Source organism: Macrosteles quadrilineatus, unplaced genomic scaffold, assembly GCF_028750875.1.
Source record: "Macrosteles quadrilineatus isolate MER2022 unplaced genomic scaffold, UCM_ALF_1.0 Scaffold_23__1_contigs__length_1887923, whole genome shotgun sequence".
In the NCBI taxonomy this organism is placed as follows: Eukaryota; Metazoa; Arthropoda; class Insecta; order Hemiptera; family Cicadellidae; genus Macrosteles; species Macrosteles quadrilineatus.
This window is the reverse complement of record NW_026542616.1, coordinates 1420343-1446144: the sequence shown is the minus strand read 5'-3', so window position 1 is coordinate 1446144 and position 25802 is coordinate 1420343. Positions and strand designations below refer to the sequence as shown.

At 35.1% G+C, this 25802-nt stretch overlaps 1 protein-coding gene across 1 annotated transcript in view; it reads left to right on the top strand.

Annotated features, from left to right (window-relative positions):
* The window catches only part of LOC129005544 (netrin-3-like), a 225517-nt gene that overhangs the window by 178490 nt on the left and 21225 nt on the right, over positions 1–25802 (top strand). The window contains exons 3-4 of the mRNA XM_054434452.1: positions 10326–10475; positions 24913–24993. Coding sequence (XP_054290427.1) covers positions 10326–10475; positions 24913–24993 — 231 coding nt within the window. The remainder of the gene's footprint in view (positions 1–10325; positions 10476–24912; positions 24994–25802) is intronic.

Sequence of the window (25802 nt, the reverse complement as noted above, 5' to 3'; positions counted from 1 at the left end):
AGTGAACAGTATTGGTAGTAGAGTTGATCCTTGGGGAACACCCACCTTGTGTGATCTCTGCTAACTGCTTCACATTGTTGGATTCTACAGATAGAGCTCTAGTGAACAGTATTGGCAGTAGAGTAGACCCTTGGGGAACACCTACCTTGTGTGATCTCTGCTAACTGCTTTACTTTGTTGGATTCTACAGATAGAGCTCTAGTGAACCGTATTGATAGTAGATAATACCCTTGGGATAGAGATGTTATTGTTATAAAACAATATATTGCTTATAATAGAAAGACCTACCTGCTGAGGAGAACAAAATGGGTTATTGATGTTTCCAAACTTATAATGAACATCAATGGTTGCCTAAATTTTAAATTCAAAATATCACAGATCAATTAATCCACTAACCAGAAGCGAGACTGATGCTCGAGCAGTTGTTTAGACACGCGACTTGAGGACAGACAGCTGTGTTTAAACAGTGTAGCCTCAGACAGGTATATAGCACTGGGGCCTTGCTCGAGGCTATTAAATAACAATGGGGAGATTTCTGAGTACATTCTTGGTATTTGGAATTTCTTCGTTGGACATTCTTATTTTTTTATTCCACGAAGTTTACTATGACAACTGCTTGTAATGAATATTAAATATATCATTTGGTTAAGAATTTTCGTCAAATATTCTTATTTTTCAAAAATCCTATAAATTGGATTTTAGAGAAGTTGAGTTTTGCAAAACTATTTGGCTTAATGTAGTTAAAACACCTTTGCCTTTAAATTAACCGCAAGGTAAAGTGAATGTAACATATTCGATATCGCGTCCATGAGATTGCTTTAATGGAAATTGACAGCAACTCAAACTCAAAACTTGTTGTTTAATTCGTACTTTGACAGCTGTCACTCATTGGCTGTCAGTAACAAGTCGATTTCGACAGATGTTTAATTAAAACATGCAACAATTCAACACCACAGGTATTTAATTCCGATTATATTCAACAAGTAAGATTTATTAAGTTAATTCGGTGGTTTTGTGACACTATGTTTCTCAATTTGTTAAAATTAATTTCGATCAATAGTTTATGAGCGAAAAAGGTCGTTTGAAAGAATAAAGTTAACATTTTCATTGCTACAACAATGTTTGTATGTATATTTAAATATTATAATGTTCAATATTGTACAAAAGGAAAATTAGTCATTCTTGTATTCCCTATTTGTAGAACCAATATTCAATCGAAATCGAATTAAAATAAGGTATTGTATATAAAATGTGTAAATTATAATACCTAGAATTAATTAAAACATATCAAACTAACTGACCACATGTATTTAGATTAATAGATCAAAACTTTTGATAATTATGCTGTTTACTCATGTGTATTGGGTTTTCGTTGTCAATTGTAGTTTGTACTATTAAATAGTAACACAAGTTACCTTTTACTTTTCCGATTCGTACATTTAAAACACTCCAATAAATATAAATATTCTGTTCATTTTAGAGCAAAAGGAAAAAAAAGTATTAATTTATTAAATTGGTGAACAAGTAGCCTAAATAAACTTCAAAACAATACAACGGTCTCACAAAAATCACATTTCTCACCAAACAATACACTGTGGACAATCAATTATATACACTTAAGCAAACTGCCCTATACATAAACACAGTGGAACCGTCAAGTGAGCCCAATTTCCAAAACGAGATCTGATATTTCACGTGGTAGCAGCCCAGCCCCGCCTAGCTATTGTAGGCGAGTGTAACACTTGAAATTGGGCCCGCGCGCCCACTACGGCAATTAAGGTAATTTGAACCCCGCGCTGCAATTTGGCGCCAATGTCACTTGAATGGGCGCGTGGTCTTGCGGGGTGGCGGGAAAGTGGAGGTATGGGACCTGTGAGACACGTTAGTGAAAGTATGTGTGGTGAAAAATTTTGTTTTTATTCAGAGTGACTCCGTTAGGGTGTTGGTAATTTTTTACTCCTTGAGATTCCATCTTGATTATGGTTTCAGATCTAGCCTTGGCAACTAATTTTTTTTGTTATGTTTAACTAGTTTTTGGTTAGTGTATGTTAACAGATATAGTTACAAGTCTTATGTTTTGTTTCGTATGTTGGCCAAACTCAAATTATTTTTCAAACCCTTTAAAATACGAACAATCCAATGCATTTTATAGGTGCTGCTCCTATTTCTGTCCTTCAAGTTAAGATTTAGCCAATTTGCACAGTTTGTTTATTGATACGTTCATTGGCTATAACCTGGTGTTTCTGAGTCATTTATAAGCTGTATGTTAATAGCAATATATAACAAAAAGAAGTCTCTTGGGCAATGAGGATTGCTCTCGTATCCAATAAAGACCATGACAATACCCGATGGTTTGGAGCTCATCATAAATACACCACCTCAAAAATTAAGTTAATTGGGCACAGTGTTTGTATCCACGAAAAGCAATTCATTCAGTTGATTTTGCATCTATAGTTTGTATCTCCTCCAGCTTTTAAACTTACTTACAAGTGGGATTCAATTATACCACCTTCCCATTCTCACTGACCAATCGAACTCAGATAGCAGAATCATCCATTCTAACTAATAGTCACAATAATGAGAATACGATTAAAACTGCCATCTTATCTGATCTCTCAACCAGGAGCTGCCCGACCGCAGCGATAGAGAAGTAGCCGATGTGTTATTATAGAGGATTATTCACACCTAGACATCCATTACTTCTGCATACTGATTGAAAATCAGCCATTGATAGTAATACTAATGAGAGTGACTGGTTATGAATGTCCTTGTAGTTCCTTTGTGAGCTCTGATGCCATTAGCGCTGTGTTGAAGGATATACATTATGACAGATATATTGTGAGCTGCATTTCAAGGCTCTTCAACACGCAGATATGATGCTACATAATGGCATTTATGGAGTTGCATATATTATATATACCAATTAAAAAAAAGTCGTTCGGATTTTTGGATTCCACTATAAACTGTAGGTCCCTTAGTCGCCATTAGCTGTATGGGCTATTAATTAACAGTTGTGTCTAAGGAATATGTCGGCCTTAGTCACTAACAAGACTGCAAGATCGCGCCACTCATCCTACACTCATCTCCATTCATACTTGGCTTAAAATACCTATCTTGTATGGTTGCCATTTCAGAGAGTATTTCAAAGTATTAAAGTATTAAAAAAGTATTAAAGTATGGATTATTGCTGCAATATCACCATAGGAATTATTATAATGACTTGGAAATAACGAATTTTTGGGTGATATTTAGAGCACAAAAAAACTTATTCATACCTTTTACAATGTTTGTAACGGGGTTCAGCTTCAGAGACGGTTTTCTATTATACAAGAAGAATAGGAATATGAACGTCTTCCTATAGGAATAAGAATATGAATGACTTTTTACTGTGCATAGTATTTTAAGATTCTATAAAATACATTACACTCGAATGAAGAAGAAGAGAAATGTCCCAAATGTGAAATCGGAGATTAGCGCAATATTATAATGCATTGTTAGGGAAAATTTCCTTTAGAAAAGAGCATAATACAGGTTTTCAAAATGTTTGGCATTTGCAAAAATGTTTGGCTTAATAGAGACATAATTCTCTCTCTAAAAATGATGTTGTGGATATTTAACAAATTTGGAGTAACTCTACTGTATTGTATTGTAGAGTCCAAATATTGTTAGAGATTTTTTTTCAGTAAAACCTCTTAAAAACCAAGAAGGCATGAATAGTCTTACTTACTTCTACATCCCCTCCACAACACGTTGGAGTTACAATTTTCCACACTGTGATCACAGTAACGTGATCACCAGGAAGTTCCACCATGGCTGGGTTTATCGCTCGTTGTGGACTCCCTCAGGGCTCAGCACTTGGACCGTCGTTGTTTTGCATAGCTTGCCGCTGCCCGGGGGCCCCGGCTATATATCTATTACACAACTTCTATGGGCATGACCTTTGTCGAGATATGACCATTGCGAGCTGTTGTATACGACTAACCTTTGGTTTCAATTCTAGGCGGGAACATTTCAACACTGTTAGATAAGTACGGTATAAAACGTGTAGAAAAGCTTGATTTGAATGAAGCTACATATCCCTTATATGCATGGTATAAACGTGGGGGTCTTACTTAATTTCGAGTTTAAATTTTTGTATTTAAAGCGTTTGCTTAAATCAATATTTCCTATTTTTTCAACAGTACCGGTAGAAATAACTATACGTACAACTTATACGTCAAGTATTTAGGCCTAATTAAAATTGCAATATACTTAAAATCATATACTATATTGGCTGGTTACTATACTCAATCTAATTGTCTGTAGATTATAGTAAGGTAAAAATAATAATGATATCATTTTATCTTTATTAGGTCTTGTGAGTTTGAACTAAATTGACATTTTTACGTATTTCGTAAAGTGGCTGTCCAAACCCTGGTTTTATTACTTATGTTGTTAGCATCATTTTGATAGCTGGACGATAAATTCTCGACAAAGCTCTAAAATTGACTCTGCGTGGGATCGTCCCAGCAACCATCAGATTTGAAAGTTGATACTGTAATATGAATATCGATTAGTTTCAATAATTATCATTTAAGGTAGATAGTTCCAAGAAAAAAAAAGTAACAGGATTTACCAAGTAACGCCGAGACCAAAATTCATCGGGTTAAAAATTTATCCCGAAGGGGATAGAACTGGTCATATTCGTATTTGAGTTTTGAAAGTCACACAAAGTTTAGTTGACAATTTTAGACAATTTATTGTAAAATAAGTGCTGTGTACAACAAGTTATGTGATGATTGTCAAACTAATCATTGGTATGCATTGTACACATTCGAAGATAGTAAAATATTGCATGGTTGTTTAATTTAGTTTGTTCTCAAAATCGTAACCTATATTTTTTGTCCTAGGACGCTAGGCACGAGCCCGGAATTGTTTTTTTCACATTACTTCAGGCTAGACCTAGGGGTTACGACATTATCAATTAGATAAAATCCATTGGTGATTTGGTGGGATTTGAACCCGGGACCCCAGGAACCTGAGTACCGCGCTCTAACCACTATACCAGCTCGCTCCCCCAACTAACTTTAACTTAATTACTGCAACCCCAAGTAACTTAATTATTGCATATTTCAAACTACATACAGTTTATATAAATAAGTATAAAACTCCATCCTATCGAATATAGATTAGTTAAGGCAACCGTCTTGTTTGGTAAGCAATACAGGATATACAACGCTCGAGAGAGTTCAGTAAGACTAAGTAAGATCTAAAGATATTACGGTAAGAGGATAATACTTACTTGGAGCTGGCGTCGAGGCTAACACCTCTCCAAGGTTGGCACTCCTTACTTCATCACTTCTACCTTATGTGCTAAAGAGATTGTCAAGAGATTAGAAAAATCTCTATGCTCTACCCACAATATCCAAACATATTTATTGTGTGGTTTACAGTTCGTATATCTTGGCTCAAAGGCCATGTGCTCGTCCATAAACACGTAGTTTATTTGGACAATTATGACATTTTCTTAAACAAACAAGAGATTGTTGGTATGTTTTAAAAATAATAGTACTGTACGGTGTGGCTTGTTTGAAGTTAGTTTTGATGATGGTGCAATAATGATGATCATAAATATGGCTCAAATTGGGCCCAAGATTGATGTACCAACTGTTTTTTTTTCGCTATTATTAGATAATGATAACGTCCTTATGGATTTTTCTAAGTGGTTACTGTGAGGTGTTTCTCCAAAGTTTGATCTAAGAAGTGTCCCTCCAGGCTAGAATAGAGTAGTAGGCTACCTTATATTCTGTAATTTGCTTTACTTGATAGATCACATGGTAGATTAGGAATAGATTACTTGGTAGAGTACTTGGTAATCTACTATACTTTGGATTTCCAAAAAGTTAAAATTTTTATAACTTACTAATAAATGAAGACCGTAAGAGTGTTACCGTCTCATCATTTATAAGCAACTTTTAACAAAGTTACGGCTTTGTTTTAAAGTCTGCCTAAACAAAGTTAAAGTTTAAGGCTTAAAGTGAGCCGACGCCAAAGTGATCATAAACTGCGTAAATGTTTGATGAGATCAAGCAAGGACCTGATTTGGTCTCAGTTATTCATCATCTTGTATACATCGGCTTTAACTAGCTGCGTTTCATCTAGCACAATAATAATATAGAAAGAAGAAAAACAGAAACAGAACAAATAAGCGACAATCATTTAATATCTGATCTCACTGTTTTTGGATCAGTGTAGTGCTTGAAATGCTTCTTGAGTTAATTTATATATTGGAATTAAGAAACTTGCCTTTAAAAATACATTAAATTAATTCCCAAAACAGGGTTTTTAGCTAAATTATTACAAATGGCTAGCTGGCCAGTGATACATATATATTTTTTGTCCTAAAAAAATCATGCTTTAATTATGAGGATTTTGTTTTGGTACATTGTTACATAGCCATTTCCAAGTTCACCTCAGTATGACATTAAAATGGTGTTTTTGCCTTCCTAATTATATTCTTAGTACTGCTATTGATCATGCCTATCAAATACAGCATTAGTAGTATATTAGTGATTTACAAGTGTCTGATTAAAGGTTAAATCATTGTTTTTTCCCATCCCATTTGACTATGAAAATTTTGCAAATCAAAATTTATTTCCAATATCTATAATCATCCTTAAATTGACCCGTTCTTACATAACAAGAACTCATTTGTTATTGCCATCAACGTTGTTAAGCTAGTACATACTAAACATCAACACATAACAAATGTATTATCTTTAAAATTCATTGTTTAATATTGCCACGCGAAAAAAAGAAAAACAAAATAGGTCCAAGGACGCAGCCTTGTGGAAGCCCGCGAGTAAACACTTGTTGCGGTGCAATAAACGCGGTAATTCCCAGCTGTAAATCAGAACAGACGGCGAGCGGACATGCAGACATGAGTGATTGACATAATCCCATGGTGCTATGGGGGTTCACGTCGTGAACGTGAGGCTTCCATAGACCTCCAGGCTTAGACGGAGGCCCTTGTGAGACAAGACTGAGGAATCCGCCTGCCGCCTCCTAGCTTTTTCTCACAGACGATTCTTGTTTTCTTTATTTCGTCCGAAAAAGGCGTCCTCGCTCTCCCCGCTATTGTTCCACGTTACGCTCCAGCGCCACTGTAAATAACGCTTTCATCGCGTATGTATCTGGAGTAGGCAGTAAGTCATGGTGCATATGGTGTGACCATGTGGCAGGAGTCGGCCACCTTGGGAGGTGCGGGAGGAAATGTGGAAAAGTGGATTTGTGTGTGAATCAGTTTATTGAGTAAGCTTGAATTCTTTATGTTTTTGGTGATTGCTGAAACGAAGACTGGACTTGGAATGAACGATCATAGTTGAAGATGTGCTGGTCTTAGTACCAAATGCATACTGGTAACACGTAAAGGTTTACACCAACCCTGCATACATACTCAGAATAAAATACGCGCACAAATACGTTGCTATTGTAATCAAGCGATTTAGTGATTTAAACGATCGAATAATTACATAAACTAGGTACATTAAATAAAAAGTGTGCTTATGAAGAATTATTTTCTTGAAATAAAGATTATGCTATTATTGTTAGTTACCGGTGGTTGCTCAATTAAACAAAAATATTACGCAAAATGCAGACATGTAGTTGCATATATTTAACTTCGTGGCCTTTAACGTGAGGTAAAACAACATAAGGTACACAAGGTATCTAACTCCATTCTACCCTCATTATTCACTTATCCTTCACTTCAAATATGTAGTATTGTGTCCTCGTCTTAATTCAATAATGATTTAAAGTAATTAAAACACTACGGAGGAAACATTATCACCCTTTACCTTTTACTCTTAAACGACTCGGGTAAAAAAAGTGAAGTGTGTAAAACCAGTCATATTTAAAAGGCCACCAGATGAGCCTCAAGGCTGATGAAGAACGAGAACATCCAAACAGCCGTGGATTAACGTTGAGATTTCCAAAATGCATCTTTCATCACCGTCTAGAGAGTTTTTGACTAGATCAGGCGATGACATGTAGCAATCATCCAGCATCTGGGTCCGGAGCATCCTGGGCTCATCTGAACCGTTCGTGCCTCCGGGCAGACGTTGACTGGTCGGTTTGGAAAACAAATATGAATTGTAAATAGAAGAGACTAATGAGTTGGGGTAGGATTCATTCATCTTTGAACAGCGTGGGCTGCTGACCAGTTGGGAGATAAATTGGAAGTCGTACTTACTGGAGATGCAGTGGAACTGGACGAGTGTTAAATTAATGGGTTACAAAAGAAATACACCTTTGTAAAAGTCTGAGGCGGTTTTTGTCTCAGTTTTCGTTTTCTGTGTGCATCAGAAGATATTTTACTTGTCACGACAGGTTTTTATTATTTCATCCAAGTCTGATGTGGATAGACCGATGACTTGAGGTATCGAAACTGCGGCAACATACTCAAAATCATACAAACTTAAACATGACGGTCGTACAGGTGCATAGTCAGATAAAGATTTGCATTAAGTATTGAATGAATTTTAGTTAATAGATTAAGAATATCCAGCATATCGTTCACGCACTTGATAGGATAAATTTTATTTAAGAATAAAGCAATATTTAGGATCATAAAATTGATAATAATTGGATAAATTAGTACACATAGTACTCAAAACAAGTTCCTGAAGGATGTTTACGTAATATATTTTATTAGATCTTGCCTGTAAAGCTTAGAGAATCTATTAGCTGCAGGAATGCAATGATGTAAAATTGGGATGCTATCCAAATCAATAAAACAGAAGAATTTGAAAACTCCGAAACTTTAGTCGATAACTGTCTTTCACCTTACAAAAACTTTGGAGAATTCTTCAACACGTCTCAGATTTCAGGTACAGACCGGCAAGATGTCGTTGACACCTTTTTTGTAAACTCCCAAGATATCGCCGCCACAAAGGATTTTTAGCTTGCTTCTAAGCATCTGCATGTTTTACAAATTCCAGCTGATAAACATTAATCTGACTTGCAACACTGACAGAGAGTCGAGATCGCTGACAAAATATCCAGACAACTCGGGTGGTCATTTGGCAACCGCACATTCAACTGGAACCAGTACCTATGTCTCAAGTGGTAAAAATACACTTGAAATATTCTTGGAAAAAACTTGGCAGACCTGTAAATTAATCGGTTTAAGGAAACTCCAGATTAAGATGAAGTGTAGCCCTGAAATGAGCCAGTTGTGCGCATTTTTCATTATTACGAATTAGCGAGTGTCGCCAGTAATCGTGGTCGACACTTAACATGCAAAGTGTCTCACGTTAAATCATGATGTGAATAAACACACAGATTAATTCACAAAAATTGTAATGCAAATATAAAATGGTTTACATGACTCATCCATTTGAACTAGGCTAAGATCAAACAACTTCGTAGTGATACAAATGATACTCAGTAGTGCTTATTTTGGGTCCTGGATGTATTTTTGTAATCTTAACCGTCTACTATGCGTTGAGATACTCGTATTAAGGTGTTTATCACATTGAAAACAACATAGTTATACAAATAACGTGTTATGAACTGAGGTTCATGTTGGCAAATAACAACCTAGGCCTTCACACATTGCATGGTTTTATTGGTTCACTGAGCTGGTACAGTTGAACTGGAATAAAGTGTGTGGATACTAAACTCTGGTTTGAAGCACGATTACTATTATTTAAACATCGACGTCGATGATATAAACTTTGAACATGTAATGCATATGGTAACAAATCACTCCCTTTAGCCCTCTATCTTTAACTTTAGATTCTCTCTCATTAGATTTCCACTGTAATAAAGAGAAGAAGACATATGTACATGCTAAAGAAAAAATCTTAGAGTTAGGGACCTACATTAAAGGTCTGTTTCGATTTCTCTTTGGAATAGAGGAAGGAGGCTAAAGCGAAGGAGAGGATATGAAAGATTATGGTATCTTTACACTCTCCTAATATTTTCTCCTTTAGAATAATGGTAATTCTCTCTATTTAGACTCAATCCCTTACCAATTTTATCGGGAGCTCTAATCTAGCAGTTGAGTAGTCTATGTCATACCTCTAAATATTTTGTTTCTTCGGCAACCTTCACACTTGAATGCAAAGACTTCTCTCACGGTTACTCTCAAACTAACTATCTGTGTTTTGCATCCTGTAACTGTCATTCTATTGGAGTTGCTGGAATAAGCTTAAGCAAAAAGGATGTGCTTCTATCTATGTTATATAGCTTCAGATTCACGAGTCTTGCAACCCAGTACTGTATGCAACACCTCAAGATGTTTAGTTAATTACTACCTGTCTAATCCTCCCTCTCTGTTGCAGCCTGCGACTGTCATCCAATCGGAGCCTCGGGCAAGACCTGTAACCAGACCTCGGGCCAGTGTCCATGCAAGGATGGAGTCACTGGTATCACCTGCAACCGCTGTGCCAAAGGATACCAGCAGAGTCGCTCTCACATCGCACCATGCATCAGTATGTATACATTCTTATTAGTTATTTGCTATAGGACGGGTTGTAAAATTGCATTACATTTTGTAAAAGATATTAGGTTATGTAAGGTTAGGCTATGTAAGGTTAGGTTAGGTTGTGTTAGGTTAGGTTCTGTTAGGTTCGGTTGGAAATTGGGGAACTTTAGATCCAGACAAACAATATGGTGCGTGATGGGAAGGGGCCTTGTTAGGTTAGTTTAGGTTAATTTTCTTACGAGATGTAAGTAAAACTATTCATTTCTGTTATTTCGGTGCATTGACTATTTACAATACACATCACCTTCATTTCAATATTTTAAAAAATACCTGTAATTGTGTACGTTTTAGTAACTATTACCCATAACTAAATCGTTACGAATGTGGTATTGTGCAGGTGCCTTACAAAAGGAGTCATAAAGTGATTTGCTTGTATGGAGGAACCACGGAGGATTGTGGGATGAAATAATTGATTATTATTCGTTTGAAAAGTGATTTTTAGTTAAACATCTAGAAGGCGATAAAGGCGTATTAGCAAAACTATACTATGTTGTTAATGTATTGTAGGATTACGTGTATTATTTGTACAGTGAATGTATTCTGTAACTCAAAGAATACAGTGAAAATGTCTTTGTGGAATGTTGGGCTAAGGTAAACTTTTAGAATTGTTTTTCTATTTCTTCTGTGTTTTTATGGGAGAAATGTTTAAACAATTTAAAAACTAGAAAATGTTTGAATACTGGTCGTTATAAGTCAAATAATACAATATTTGCAAGTAAAAAATCCTAACATTGACCCTTAATTTTGATAAGTCAGATTTTTAATAACAGCCATTATTTAAGATTGGTCCCTAAATACACTTCCATCGAACTATTTTCGCATTTATTCCAATCCACAATATTTTCCTAGAAATAAATCTTACATCAAAAGGACTGTTTGTATCGAAAAGGAAGGACGGCAAGAAAACAACATAATGTTGGGTGACACACAACAGACCTGACGAGTATACTGTTACCAAAGTGGGAAAATCAAAAGAGAGTTGAAGGGAGGTGATATGCCAGTCGCTGAGAGATAAACAAATATTTAAAGAGCTGTGAGATACGAAGCGATTAAGCAGGCTTCAAAGGCTTGTCGTGATTTAGAAGGCGCTGGGACCCCCGCCTACTTGATACTTGCCGCCTTGTGTGTCTTATACGGTGGCTTGTGGAGTTTGTAGTTTTGTGTATTTAATGGTTCTCAGTTCACACATGCCTAAGTATTTATGGTAAGATAGAAATGTCTTGAAAAAAATAAATAAAGGAAAATTGTCGGTACGGTGCATACTGTACGTGTTTAAAGCCAATACAATACCTTGGATAAGTAAAGTATTTTAGAAAAGTATCGCAAACAGCGGGAATAAAATAAAAGTATTCAACTTGAAGTTAAAAAAAAATTGTATATGCATTAAGATATTAATTTGTCGCCATGTCTTCAGTGCACTTTAATTCCTCTCAAACGAAATGCACAAAATTGCATTTCCCATGTCAAGGTTTAACAAAATATCAGTTGATCGACCAAATTTATTTGTAGTATAATAAAAGTTTTTACAAAGTCATAAAATTACATACATTTCTGTTCAATTTGTTCATGAAATACAATTTTTTTTTTAATTTCAAAGCATTGAATATGAAGGATTTGAAACAAAGTTAGGTCGAACAATGTAATGCGTCAAATCCTAAACCTTTTAGAAAGCTCTTTCATAGCCATAAATTTAATCAAATTCGTTCTTTATTTCAAAACTTCTAATAATAACTAAACTTAACTTAACTTAAACTAACTATAACTTAACTTCTAATAAACTTTTAATATAATAGAAATATTGTTCAATCATAGCCAACGGGGAGTATTATTTTAAAATACGATAGAAAAAGCACAACAAAAACAATCAAAACACAGGCAAGGTTTATCGAAGTTTAGTAAGAGTATTTTGATTTTTTACATGAAGCTTTACATAAATACTTTTTACAATTAATAAAATGGCTTGTAAACATTAAAATGTATTTGTAGAGGGAAAATATGTTCTACTAGTCACATAATTTACTCTGTAAACATACAAAACCTCACACTCGGTAAACAATCTCCCAACCAATCATATCAATTACAACCCATCTTGACAGAAACTATAACCGTAATTCATTGTGGTCAGAGGATGATGAGAAAATATGAACGGTAACAGGTTTGAGTAGAATCTCGCCACATAACGTTGAGTTGTGGAATCAGAAAACAAATATGAATGGTAAATGAGTTCAAAGTAATAGTCTCAGAAGATAGATTCTCTGGTCTTAAATAACATAACAGAAACAAACCAGTTTTGTTCATCAACTAGTGATAGTAAGAGTACATTCTTGACGTTGTGTGATTGCCATGTTGTAATGTTCTAGAAATAATCGGTATACTGTGTAATAATGTGGACTTGTATGAGTATTGCTTTTTCAATATTTTATAAACAATGTTAAGGTTTTTGAGCTGAGAAACATTTTTACTCAATGATTTCCTGAAACGTAAATGCCTGCACTGTAGTTATAGATGAGCATTTGAACTAAATACATACCATTACATAATTACTTTCCGTAAATTACCTTTTCCATGTCAATGCATTCCAATTTTGTTTTTCTGCGTAGCTGTTTTATATATTAGCCTGTTTTAATTAAATTAAAAAAATTTAAACTGTTTCAACTAGGTTTAGTGGTTAACTGATCGGGACCCTCTTACCATCATTTATAGTAAATCTAGTGGACCCGGACTTAGAAAAACTGTTTAAAATACATCGAATGAATAACATATCGATGAGTAAAACAACCAATAGCGAGTGCCGTCCTGTTCTTTGCCGTGGGGTTCACGATCTGTCAAAACTGTCAAGGTAGGCCCGAGTGCCGTTTGACTCCCCAGAGCAAGAGTGATTCAGGGGTATTAGTGAAAGGGGTTTGGAGAGCTAGTTTGGAGACCCAGTTTGGAGAGCTAGGGAAGTATCAACTAGAACAAAGTTAAGAATATTTAACACCAACGTAAAGTTAGTTTTACTTTATGGATGTGTCTAACAATTCGTGAACCAGTGCTTAAGAAGAATCTTAAGAATCTATTGGCCAGAAGTACAAAAAGAAGAAACCCAGAAGTGGTTGATTTAATTGTAATTTTCATATTATTTTTCACTGACTAAACCACCAAAAGATTTAATCTTCATAATTAATTGCCGTGTACTGTGTACACTTTGACAACCATGACTGACCAATTAGGCATTTGTGTTGCAATTCTTTTTGTGTTTACCCTGTCAGCTGTTGACTGCAGAGTTACCGGGTGTCTTGTTAGTCAAGTTTTGACCGGTCATTCTTTATATTTACAATGCCAGGATAAACCAACGATCACATTAGTCTTATGTGATCGTTGGGATGAACTGCCAACGACATTATTACTTCTAGTTGATATAGAATTATGTACAGTAAGTATTTAATGTCGTTGGCAGTTCATCCCAACGATCACATAAGACTAATGTGATCGTTGGTTTATCCTGGCCATGATAATAGAGTAACTGTGTTCATTCCCTATGATTCAGGAGTTGCATTCATGATGTTATTTGAGTTATTACACCTCTCAACGAAACATTCCCTGCTTTAAACATACTTCATAGCTAAAACAACATAACTCTTTTCTAACAATACTTTCATTGTGTTCAAAATACGTTTTAAAATGGTCTTATGGTCTGTTAAATATTCGTTACTGTTCTTATTAAGTATCAACTACAAATGAAAATTTAACAGATAAAAAATACTCTACAAAATATTTGAATGAATCACATTGACCAAAGACTGCTCTCAGGTAATTATATACTAATGATTTTAATCGAGCAAAGCTCGTTCCCCTGGTACTAGAGTTATAATTAAACAGGTGGCCAAACAGGTGTGTGTCATTAAAATACTTGCATCGGCTCGGCAATACACACCAAGTTAGCATTCTTTTTGATAGTTCACTGATATATTTATTTAATATAGGACGAGCTTGACGTGGACATGTTAGTGTTGTCAGTTTTGTTATCATTGTTTGTGTTTTTACAAGTGGTGGCCGTTGACACTTCACAAGATGAAAACCTGAACTGGAACGTGAACCGTGTGGTGGATCGGTTGGAAAAAAAATTAAAGGAAACAAATTATCCCCGAAGAATTTCAGGTAAATACCAATTCAAAGAAAAAATCAACACCGGTGAGGAGGACTTTGATGGTCAGGTAGTCAAACCAGCTCATGTTTGTGGATGCGTTGACGGGATGACCTTGTCAATTTCAAACGCAGAATGGAAATCTTATTATTCAGTCAATGGGAGATTCTTTGACAATATAATATTCAAAACTGTGACTTTGCATGTTAATTCATTTCATATATCGAAGAAAGATTACAAGCTATTTGATCTGGGACGTTGTTGCAGTCAACCACCCTATGCTACTTTAACAGAATTTAACGTCCCAATTGAAGTGAGACCGTTAAAATTTCAGATAGTGAAAAATTCGAATATGGTCGAATGCAATCTTTCTTGGAGTACAAGTACGAGAGGTAAAAGTGAAGAAACAGTGAATCTACCCGTACCTACTAGAAAGTCTATTTCAGACACAAACGAAAATCCTACTTCAGTCGGTAGTGAAAAGGCAGAGGGTGTTATCCCTTATGATAATGGTAAGAAGTATCTTGCAGGAGTCCTCAACACTATTCGTGATTCAAAAGCATTCCAGGCTATTTTCAAACAACCGTTTGTAGATGCAACAAAAGGTCAATGCCGATTTAGTGACAAACGTCGTTGAAGCTCTGTAAACAGGTATGGAAATATTTACGATTTTTATTAAACTGATTTCAGAGGAATACTCACTTGATTTATTGTCCAAAATACTATGCGTATTTAAACTGTAGTCTTAAAAAAATTATATCCTATAAAACAGTACCTGTTAAACAGCAAATCTAATTTTAATAAAGATTTCACTTTGAACTTATCTATATTTATAAAAGAGGAAGTTTGTATATATATACAAACTACTAATTAGGATAAATTAAGACTAATGTTACTAATGTTACTAATTAACTAGGGTTACTAATTAAGACTAATGTTATTGAAATAGATTTAATTGAAAATCAAATCAGGCAAATGGAAGCTCACTTTATCTGCAGGTTTGCTGCGGTAGGGGTATATTGCCTATTCCATGAAATGCAGAGGAGGCATCACAACCTGTGATTGCAAGGAAAATGAAAATATTGCTTCAGATCCCTGGAGATAGTTGAAAAAACAAAACACTGAAACATTTTAACGATTTTAGTTATTAGCGGCCGCCATTTTGAAATGACTAAATCAAACTCGACCATTGACAACCTGGGATTAGATATCGTATTCAAGCACTTGTATGCCAAATTTCACTAAAATAGTGTCAGGCATTTTAGTATTATAACCTATTCATAGGCGTCAGCATCCTCTTACGGGCGCCATATTTATGTCGTCAATGCGGGCGACCGAGGTCCTTAAAAATTCGGCCCTGGGCGGTTTTACATTCTTGGTCTTATATATTATCAGCACCCTAAGTTGCAAGATCACCGCCAGAACTGAAATATTTTTCTGCTACCCACCCCCACTACTAAGCTGTCAGTGTCAAGTCAAGACGCGATGGAGAAGAACGAGTTAGAGACCCTGACGATTCCATGGATGGTGAAGATGCGTCAGTAGCAGATTAACAATATGACACGTGGTGTTTAAAGAGGCGTGACTACCAGTATCTTGGTTAATTTTCCTCACAACTTTAACATATGACACAGACCCATGATCTACTTCGTAATAATTGATATTAAATGGATTACTTTACCTTAAGTAATTTGCCATATTTAGTTTTTCATGAATAAATTAGTCTTTTAGCGAATTTCCCATATAGGGAATAAGCTATTACCGTAGTACTCATGGTAAGACCTGGACGCGGGACCGATTTTTTTTCGTTTTGAGGTCCCTAGAGGCCAAAAACACCATCCGTTCAAATTCACATATATATATATATATATATTTATATATATATAAATATATGTGTCCGTCAGCACGATAACTCAAGCAAAAATGATCCGATTTTGATGAAATTTGGTACAAACGTGTAAACCTACGTTTATTCGAACGAGTTCGCGATCCAGCATGATCGGACCATGGGAACGGGTGTTTACAAGGGGTTTTATGGGGTAAAAATAGGTTTTTCCCATTTTTGACCCAAAAAACTTAAAATTTTGCAATTTATTTCCAAACCATTTTGTAGAGCTTAAAAAAACAAATAATTTAGTATATTGAAGCGTTATTATGCGCCTAACGGTTACGGAGAAAATTCAACAAAATTTTAATTTAAAATTCCCATGTTATTCTTATGGAGAATAAGTAAACTGTTGTAGTTTGCTTGTTTATGAACATATTTTGATCAAATTTGGAAAATTTTTTTATTTCTTACCAACTATTAACATTTTCCAAAAAAAAAACAATTTTACCCTCCCTGATGCAGCAAACCTAAGTACTTGTTAAACTAATTCTATTTAAATTGGGAATAAATGTTATATTTTTAAGTAGACATTTCAGTGTAAATCCAATCAGTCAAATGGAAATTCGCTTAGTCTGCAGGTTTGCTGCGGCGGGGGTATTTCTAATAAACTGTCGGTTGTATTGATTTTATTATGTTTTTTCTCGATTCTGCATCCTAAGAAACATAAACGACACCCCACTTGCTTGGATCACATAAATACCAATTTTCTCAAAATGACTACCCCCATAAACTTTAACCCCCATAAAATGGTACTTCCACACCCACAATCACTAGGGACTCTTCAGATTCCAAAGCCTACTGGAAAGTATTATGTTTCCTGCAAGTTTCATGAACGGACCAATTTTTATGTTTTCTTAGGTGAGTTTTACCTATACTAATGATCGAGAATTAATATTTTCTGCAAGGCAATACATTAAGAAGTTTCATGACCCAGTCATGAATTACAAAAAGTTACAAAACGCAGGACAAACAGACACCAGATTAAATAAATAATCTTTGGCTGTATGTAAATATACTTTTCGGCAATCGTTAAGATCTATAGTTTTCTTGGTGACAGAGAGGAAGTAATTATGTAAGTTCATCTATGGTGACGAAATACCTCTACAAAGTATATGAATAGAAATAGTTGTTTAGCCTCCGGATTACTGTATTATACTTAAAATGGTTTACAATACCTGCATATAGTAATCCTTTGTTGCTGATTTAGGCAACTAGTTTCGGTTCTTGTTTTGAACCATCTTCAGGCCTCAAGGTGTCAAGTGATCACTTCATTCGAAGGTCGTTAACAGAGTTCAATAAATAAAACATATACAAAACACGATACACGGAACGGACACACATTACAAAAAACACGAAAAACACGAAGGGACATTGACAAACGATCGTGACCGGGCTGAGGTAATGTCTAGACTGGTGAACACCTTGACACCTTGAGGCCTGAAGATGGTTCAAAACAAGAACCGAAACTAGTTGCCTAAATCAGCAACAAAGGATTACTATATGCAGGTATTGTAAACCATTTTAAGTATATGAATAGGCTTCCACGGTCACTTAACGTAGAATCTTGTTCTTCTGTTGACGTCGTGTCAAAAACTACGAAAAACTAACAATCACCGACGTTTCGGCCTCGATACAGAGTGCACAGATAAACAAATCAAGTTATCTGTGTGACTTATGATTTGTCATCTGTGCGAAGTCACCCTGAAGATGACACTCTGTATCGAGGCCGAAACTTCGGTGAGTGTGTTTCGTCGTTTTTGAAACGTTCGTCGCCACAAAACCACGATTCTATCCCTACTAAGTCTTTGTTTTAGCATAGAAAACTGTCATACAACCATTTACTGCGTTCACGCCACATTGCAGTATTACAAACACAACAATATCGTATTCAAGCCTGTAGTGTGTGTCTGCGCATGCGTTATGTTCCGTTCTACAGCGCATGCGCAATGATCATCTACGAGCCATCGCGGGAGTTTGATTTATGCTATCTCTTATAATTGAAGCATTTACAGGCGAGGCGTGCAGTCTTGTTGGATGTTGGTTTAACGACTAATTTGCTTTGTTTATGCGATGCAGTGTTGATAATTTACGATTGCGTCCCACGTAGTTGCGCATAGTGCGGTGTAATGGTGCGCTTATGGTTGCGCTTATGGTTGAAATATGTCATCCGCGCGGTTATTTACAACTCAGGATGTTATTTGGATAGTCTATGCATTTAGATGTCTTGTGCAGTTTTGCATAGTTTGAAGAGGGTTTAACTTATGACCTATCATATTAGACTGAAGTATATGCATTATACTACAAAACGGCAAGCTGTTTTAACGGCTTTTATCATGGTCAAACTAACTGGGACCTATTGCGTATTTTAGGGTAGTAAAATGGACAAATGAGAATATACTCATTCTTACCTTTTGTATTAGCACCGAACACCGTGCTCGTTTTCATAGTATACGGAATTTGTTGATATTATTAAATATGCATATTCATTAACATAGTGTACGCCATGTCTTCAGTTCGATTTAAACTCTTCTCAAACAAACAAAATTTGCATGTATTTCTTGTTGATCATGAGGCTTAATACAATATCAACCAAAATATTAAGGTTTAATTAAATAATTACCTTTTCCATGTCTAGTGGACCTGGACTTTGAAAAAACAGTTTAAAATAATACATCGAATAAATAACCTATCGATGAGTAAATATTAAAACAACCAATGCCAACATCAATTACTCCATGGAAACATAAACACGCTGCGAGAGTCGACTAAAGAACACTTCAGACCAGAGTTGCGCAAAGATTGATCAGCATATATATTGGGTTCCGAGCTTAACGGGGATTTCACTGGCGTGGTGTTAATTTGTGAATTGGTGTGTGTGAAGTTATGTTCATCGGTTTGTTTATGGTTCCCACACACGATCGGTCTCTGCGATTGTGAAGGTTCGATGACGGACGAGAATCGCTTTGGCGCTTGTTTGGTGGATTAACCTGGGAGAATTTCAACTTCCTGTGTTGTATATTTTGACCCGTGTGTGAAAAATGCGTATCGTAATACCGCACTATTATTAAAGCTAACGACAATTTTGTGCACCACCTTAAAAAAAATAAAACCCAAAATAATTTATGTCGTGTGTTCACCGAATACCGTGCTCGTTTTGATAGTATACGTAATTTGTTGCCGTTATTTAAAATCGATATCTATAACAATATGAATTAAAATTTGTCAAAATGTAAAATAAGAGGAGAGGAGATTAAAACAATGTTACACAAGAAGCACCAAAACACTTGAAGCGATGTAATTATAATTTTAACAATCGGTATTATTTCCGTCGGCAAAATCAGCGGACGAATTTTAAAGTTAGAACTGTACACCTTAACGCCTTAACTCTATATCTGCGTCTGAGCAAAACATTTGTGATTCTAAAAATGAATACATACTGTACATGTCTATCCCAAAAAAACCTATTCAGCAACAAAAATTGTCCTTAATGCATTAGGTATTTTTATAGAGCCAGTTGGAATATGATATGACAGAATAACAATACAAAGGAAACCTATGGGATTTTCATTTTTAGTCCAAATGATAGGAAAATAAAAAGTTCTCTCTCGCTTTTTACCCTTGGTTGAACTTATCACCCACGCATTGCCTTTGGTTACAAACTCATATCACTGCTAGAATCCGTGACAGACAAAACAAGCAGACAAATACGTCGACAGCCGAGCGTTCTGTCATGTGTTGTGTAACTTTGGTAATTATTGCTATCTAGCTGTAATAGATGGCCACATTCTCCAAACGTCTAGGGTATCTATAAATCATAAGCGAGTGTCTGCTTGTCTGTCTGTAAGTAGTTGAGGGCCGATTTCGTCACTTATGTCACCAAATGTAAACTTTGTCGCAAACATGTGTGGAATTTCATCAATATAACGTCTCCCCATCATTAAAAACACTTCATTGCTGTGCGTAACTTCATTCAATGACAAGAGTTGATGTTGTGTTTATATTGTACTTAGCACAGTTAATGGTACGTTTTGACAAGAAATTATAAAACCTAATCATAAATTACCAAAAAAATTAAATAAACTGTTGTTCATATCACACTGTCTGTTGTTCAACACAGCATTATCACAATGTTTTTGCAAGTCCTTGATAAGTAAACGAAATCTTCATGTTTAATAGTCCAAAAAATCATAGAATTTTTTTTTTTTTTTTGCTAGACGTATTTAAACGTATTTGGCGTTGCAAAACCTCCACTATCACTCCACAATAAATATATTAGCCCTGTAGAGAAAATCAGCTATTGTTTAGTTTTGAACGCACACGATTGAGGATTATCTCTGATTGATAACATTATCGGAATTTTGGTCGGACCATTCCTTAACATATAAAATTTACTGTTAACGGTTATGGTCCAAAACCATATCCCTGAGGAACACCAACAAATATTTTGTTTTGCACAATTCCACCCCTGATTCACAATAAATTAGCCCTCAACCACAAACCAGTCTTAAGTCATTCACACGAACGTGAATCCCCTAATAAATTGATAATAGTTACATAATCAATCCCGAAGCATTTCTTACAATAAACGCCACTACGGGAAGAAAAATAAACACATGAAAGGTGTGGATGACCCCACCTGAGCGCGTGTTGAGCTGAAGGAGGATGGAGAAGTCGCTATTAATCTCCCGGGCTCAACACCGGAAGTGTCGGATTGTTCCTCTGAAATAGCTGCATCTGTCCATCTTATCAGCTGCCTGCTATCTGCCTCCTCAGCTCAACCTTAGCTGCGGACTGAGCTGATCAGCTGATCCATGCTATCAGAACATATCTACCTCGGCTTACCCTGAACCGATCAGCTGAGCGTTCTGAAGAAAATCCAACTTGTATGAATTTTGGAATAATAATACATATTATGTATTTGTTGAAAAAAATGTTAATTAATTATCTCTAGCTCCCTATTATCTGCTTTTTACGTTCAACTTACCACAAAATGAGCTGTTTTACGCTAACAGATGTCTCTATCTTGCCTCACCCTAAACCGACCAGCAAAGTATACTTGAGGAAATACATCTTACATAGATCTTAGGATGTTTTAAAATACAGAAAATATTAACAAGAAAAGTGGTATATGGCTCGATGAGGCATTTTTCTGCATTAGGCCTTCACATTCATTTTTTGTTTGTATAATATAAAGGATGATGTTATAAGGGTTATTGGCAAGTCGCCAATTCAGTCAAAAGGAAGATACAATAACTTGTATCTTTCAACGTTTTGAAAAGGAACGGTCCAAACCCTGGTAGCTATCAAACGTCCACCATTTGTTAAATAGCATCATTCATTGATAGCCCAATGATAAACAATGGGATATGGGTCACTTGGAATCGAACCACAGACCTTCATATTTGAAGGCGAGCAATATAAAGAATCCCTACTACTTCTTGCACCATTTCTAAGTAATATTCCCACCATGATGTGAATCCTACTTGTACCCAAACTTGGTCAGCTATTGATTCAAAAATGTAATTATATCCCCCTATGTCCAATATCAGTCCCTTCACAATATACTGGGATTACTCTGTACATCGTTTTGTAATAGTCCGCGACGCGTGCGGGACGACGTGGTGCCGTTAAATCAAGTCATTTGTTTGAACTAAGTACATCTCGCTGTTACATCTGTCTGTAATGAGTGTCATTAATTGTTTTTGAATGGGAGGTGAATAGAGTGATATGGTCCATGTTTGTTCATCTAGTGATTTGTCTTTGTATAGTGCTAATTATATTCTTCAATCGTGAAGCGTAATATGTTTGCATTACAGTGGATTACTTTGTGGATTACCCAGCTATGTGTGCTTTACATATATAGTTTAAGAACATATTTGTAGTTCAATCAGGAATTTTGTATTCAAAAAGTTAGATGTCAACGTATTAAAATGTATACAGATTTCCCCTTTGTTAAAACCTATTTCTGTATCTAGAAATGGTTATAATGTATCATCAATTTTGTTTGTTGAAGGAATGAAATGGGTGAAAATTTTTGCAGAAGCTTATATTTTGATAAAGTAAATGTTAGTATTTTCATTATTTAACTCTAATAATGTTTTAAAGTACTAGTTAGTTTAGTAGGCATCTGGGGGGAGCGAAGAGCCTTGTCAAAAGCGAACTAAAAGTAAATTCTTAAAGTCCCAGGTTCATATCCCTCCAATCACCATAGCTATAAGTATTAAGTACTGGTTTATAATAATATCACAGCCCTGAAGTTCGAAACCTTTTTTGGGTTAAAAGTCCATCTATGAAAACGCAATGGTATATTTCTCAGAAGATTATCTGCATTTAATAACTTCTCCAAACAAAATTCCTCAAATGATTAGTAGTACATTTTTGTTGTTTTTTTTCTCGCAAAAGTTGTCACTAAAGTGTAAGTTAAAATCCGTCTTAATTTTAAAACAAATTACCAGTAAATTTGGCATAAAGTTTTTAAACAGTTTTATCGTAGATTGGGAACCAAACACAATACCAACTAGCATTAATACAGTGTTTAAAGTTTGTAACACAATAAGCAATGGTTATACTGTACAGTTAATTATCATACTATCATACATAATTGAATGAACCCCCCCTCATAATCAACGTGGAGATATATCCCTATTAGTCTACACGTCAAGCCCCATTGACGTGACGTCACAAGTCAGGATAATGCGTAAGTTTGCTTGTAATCTGTGCACTCTCGTCTAATGTGTTCAAACTACAAGTTACAAGTCTTCAGGCGGTTCGACTCCGCCGTTCCTCTTAGACTTGGAAAGTCGAACTTGAAACATTCACTATACTTTGTGATTTTTCTTACAAATGTCAGCTAGAAGTTGTTAGTAAAACGTGGATGTTTCTTAATCTCATTTCTGATTCGGATCAATTGAAGGCATATTTTTGTAGGTTTTTTATTTAGAATACTTTCCTATTCTAAGTTTAATCATATCAAGAATATTTCTATTGCATCAACGCAACAGCTTTTGTTTGCGTTTGTGGAATTTTTTAGTTCAAACCCGTAGCGTTGAAATACAGAAGGTAAAATGGTTGACGGATTGAGATCATAATCAAAACATTAAAAAGAAGGTCCCTTTAAGAAAAAACAATTGTTTTTATTTCTATATCTTAAGCTAGACAGCTTTGTGATTCTTCTGACCAAAATTTGTATTTTTATCTTATGTTTTTTAAGTGTGTCAACATTTATAACTATAAGAAATCCTAGACCAATTCGTCTAAATAAGTAGGATGGCCCAAAACGTCAAGAAGATTTCGTTTAAGTAATAAATTGCCTCAAAATGATCAGCAATTCTCTCAAAAATGAGTTTTTAAATATTTTGCAGACACTAACTTAATGCGAGTTGTTTGTTGTTTGAATAATATAATAAATTGCGTTGTGTATAGAATTAACCATACCTATAAACACTTTCATTCAACTATGACGTTAAAAGGATAAATCTAAGCTAGAAAATAAACGGACAAACTTAACTTTTCCTTCGATTTGCAACCTTTCTCTTTTCTCGACATTTTACTTCGTAACAAACAAAAGGGTTTACTACAAATACACGGAACTAGCCCCAGGCTTACAATTAGTTGGGTACATTTCCAAAGCTACGGCTTCTCTTTAAATGTTTCTCTTTAAAATACTCTCCACAATATTATTCCGATCCATAAAGTGTGTTTTAATTCTTCAATGTTACGGATTTCGATATATACCTTTATATTCCCTTAGTAACTGAATAAATTGATATTACTCGTTAGAACTTCGATATATAACACTTAAACACAACTACCTTATATGACAAGCTATTCGTGTTAATTTATAATTAATTTGTGAATAAATCAATTATCTGTTTAAAATATTAATATAATGAAGCAGGATTGTAATATTTTTTTTAGCTACCAAAATGTGCTGAGTTTGATTAGATATTTTTGTGTAAATATTGTACTCGTTTTTGTTAGATTGTTTTTATATAATTGTACATCATCACAAATGAACCTATTGCTTGGAATCGATTAATTTGATTTTGATATAGCAACAAACAAAATCAACAAAGTTAGTGTACTGCATTATTCTTATTGTTTTTTTTGGCTGAACCCTCTTAAATTGATCAAAGATTAACTGACTTTGCACAACATAAAATTAAATTACGTTGATATTGGAATCTCGAAAGCCAATAACGTTTTTTTATTTTTGTATTTTGATTAACTAATGTGTTAGCAAAACCATTAGCAGTAATCGAATTTGTTTAGGTACTTTTATAAATTAATCCGTTAGTTTTAATGTCTTCAAAAGTTGCAATTAATCCACATAGTGTTACAGGCGATAACATATTTATTTCCTTGTTTCAGAAATTCCAAGAATGCCTATCAACCAGATGTCGGCGGACGCTGGGGAAGACAACGGCCAAGGGGATACCTCGCCAGCCAGAGGTAAACTTACCATAAGATCGACTTTCAACTTGGTCGACTTGCCACTTGGTCGACTTGCCACTTGGTCGACTTGCCACTTGGTCGACTTGCCACTTGGTCGACTTGCCACTTGATCGACTTGCCACTTGGTCAACTTTCCACTTGGTCGACTTGCCACTTGGTCAACTTGCCACTTAACCAACTGGTCACTTGGTCGACTTTCCACTTAATCGACTTTCAACTTGGTCGACTTGCCACTTTGTCGACTTGCCACTTGGTCGACTTTACACTTAATCGCAGTGCCACTTGGTCTAAGTTTTAATCGACGTGTTAAAGTAGTTAACACATACACATAGTTACATATCTTCATGTAATCGACGTTCCTTTCTCGTCAAATTGTCTCTAGATAAAATTGTCACGAGGTAAAATGCTCACTAGGTCAAATGGCAATTTAATTTAGTGACTCTTTATTTTAACAACAGAATTTTAAATTGCTTATTTTCCGCATACATGTATACTGTATTCACTAGCCTTTAATGTTATTGCTTTACTCCAACAAATTAAAATACAGTATATATTGTACTACTTACAATTTCTAACTTTGTGACATGCTGTTTAACTGAATTTTTTATGTTAAGTGTTGGAATATTACTGATCGAAGATTAATGTTTTGTAAACTGGTTAACTTAATTGGCAGACTTTTATTCAAACATAATTTGACAAACTTATTATACTACTATTAACTGAACTTAAGATTCGGTATCATTGGAATTTATGATATGTTGAAATCGTTGATCAATTTGCACATCATTATCCTAACATCTAGGTGT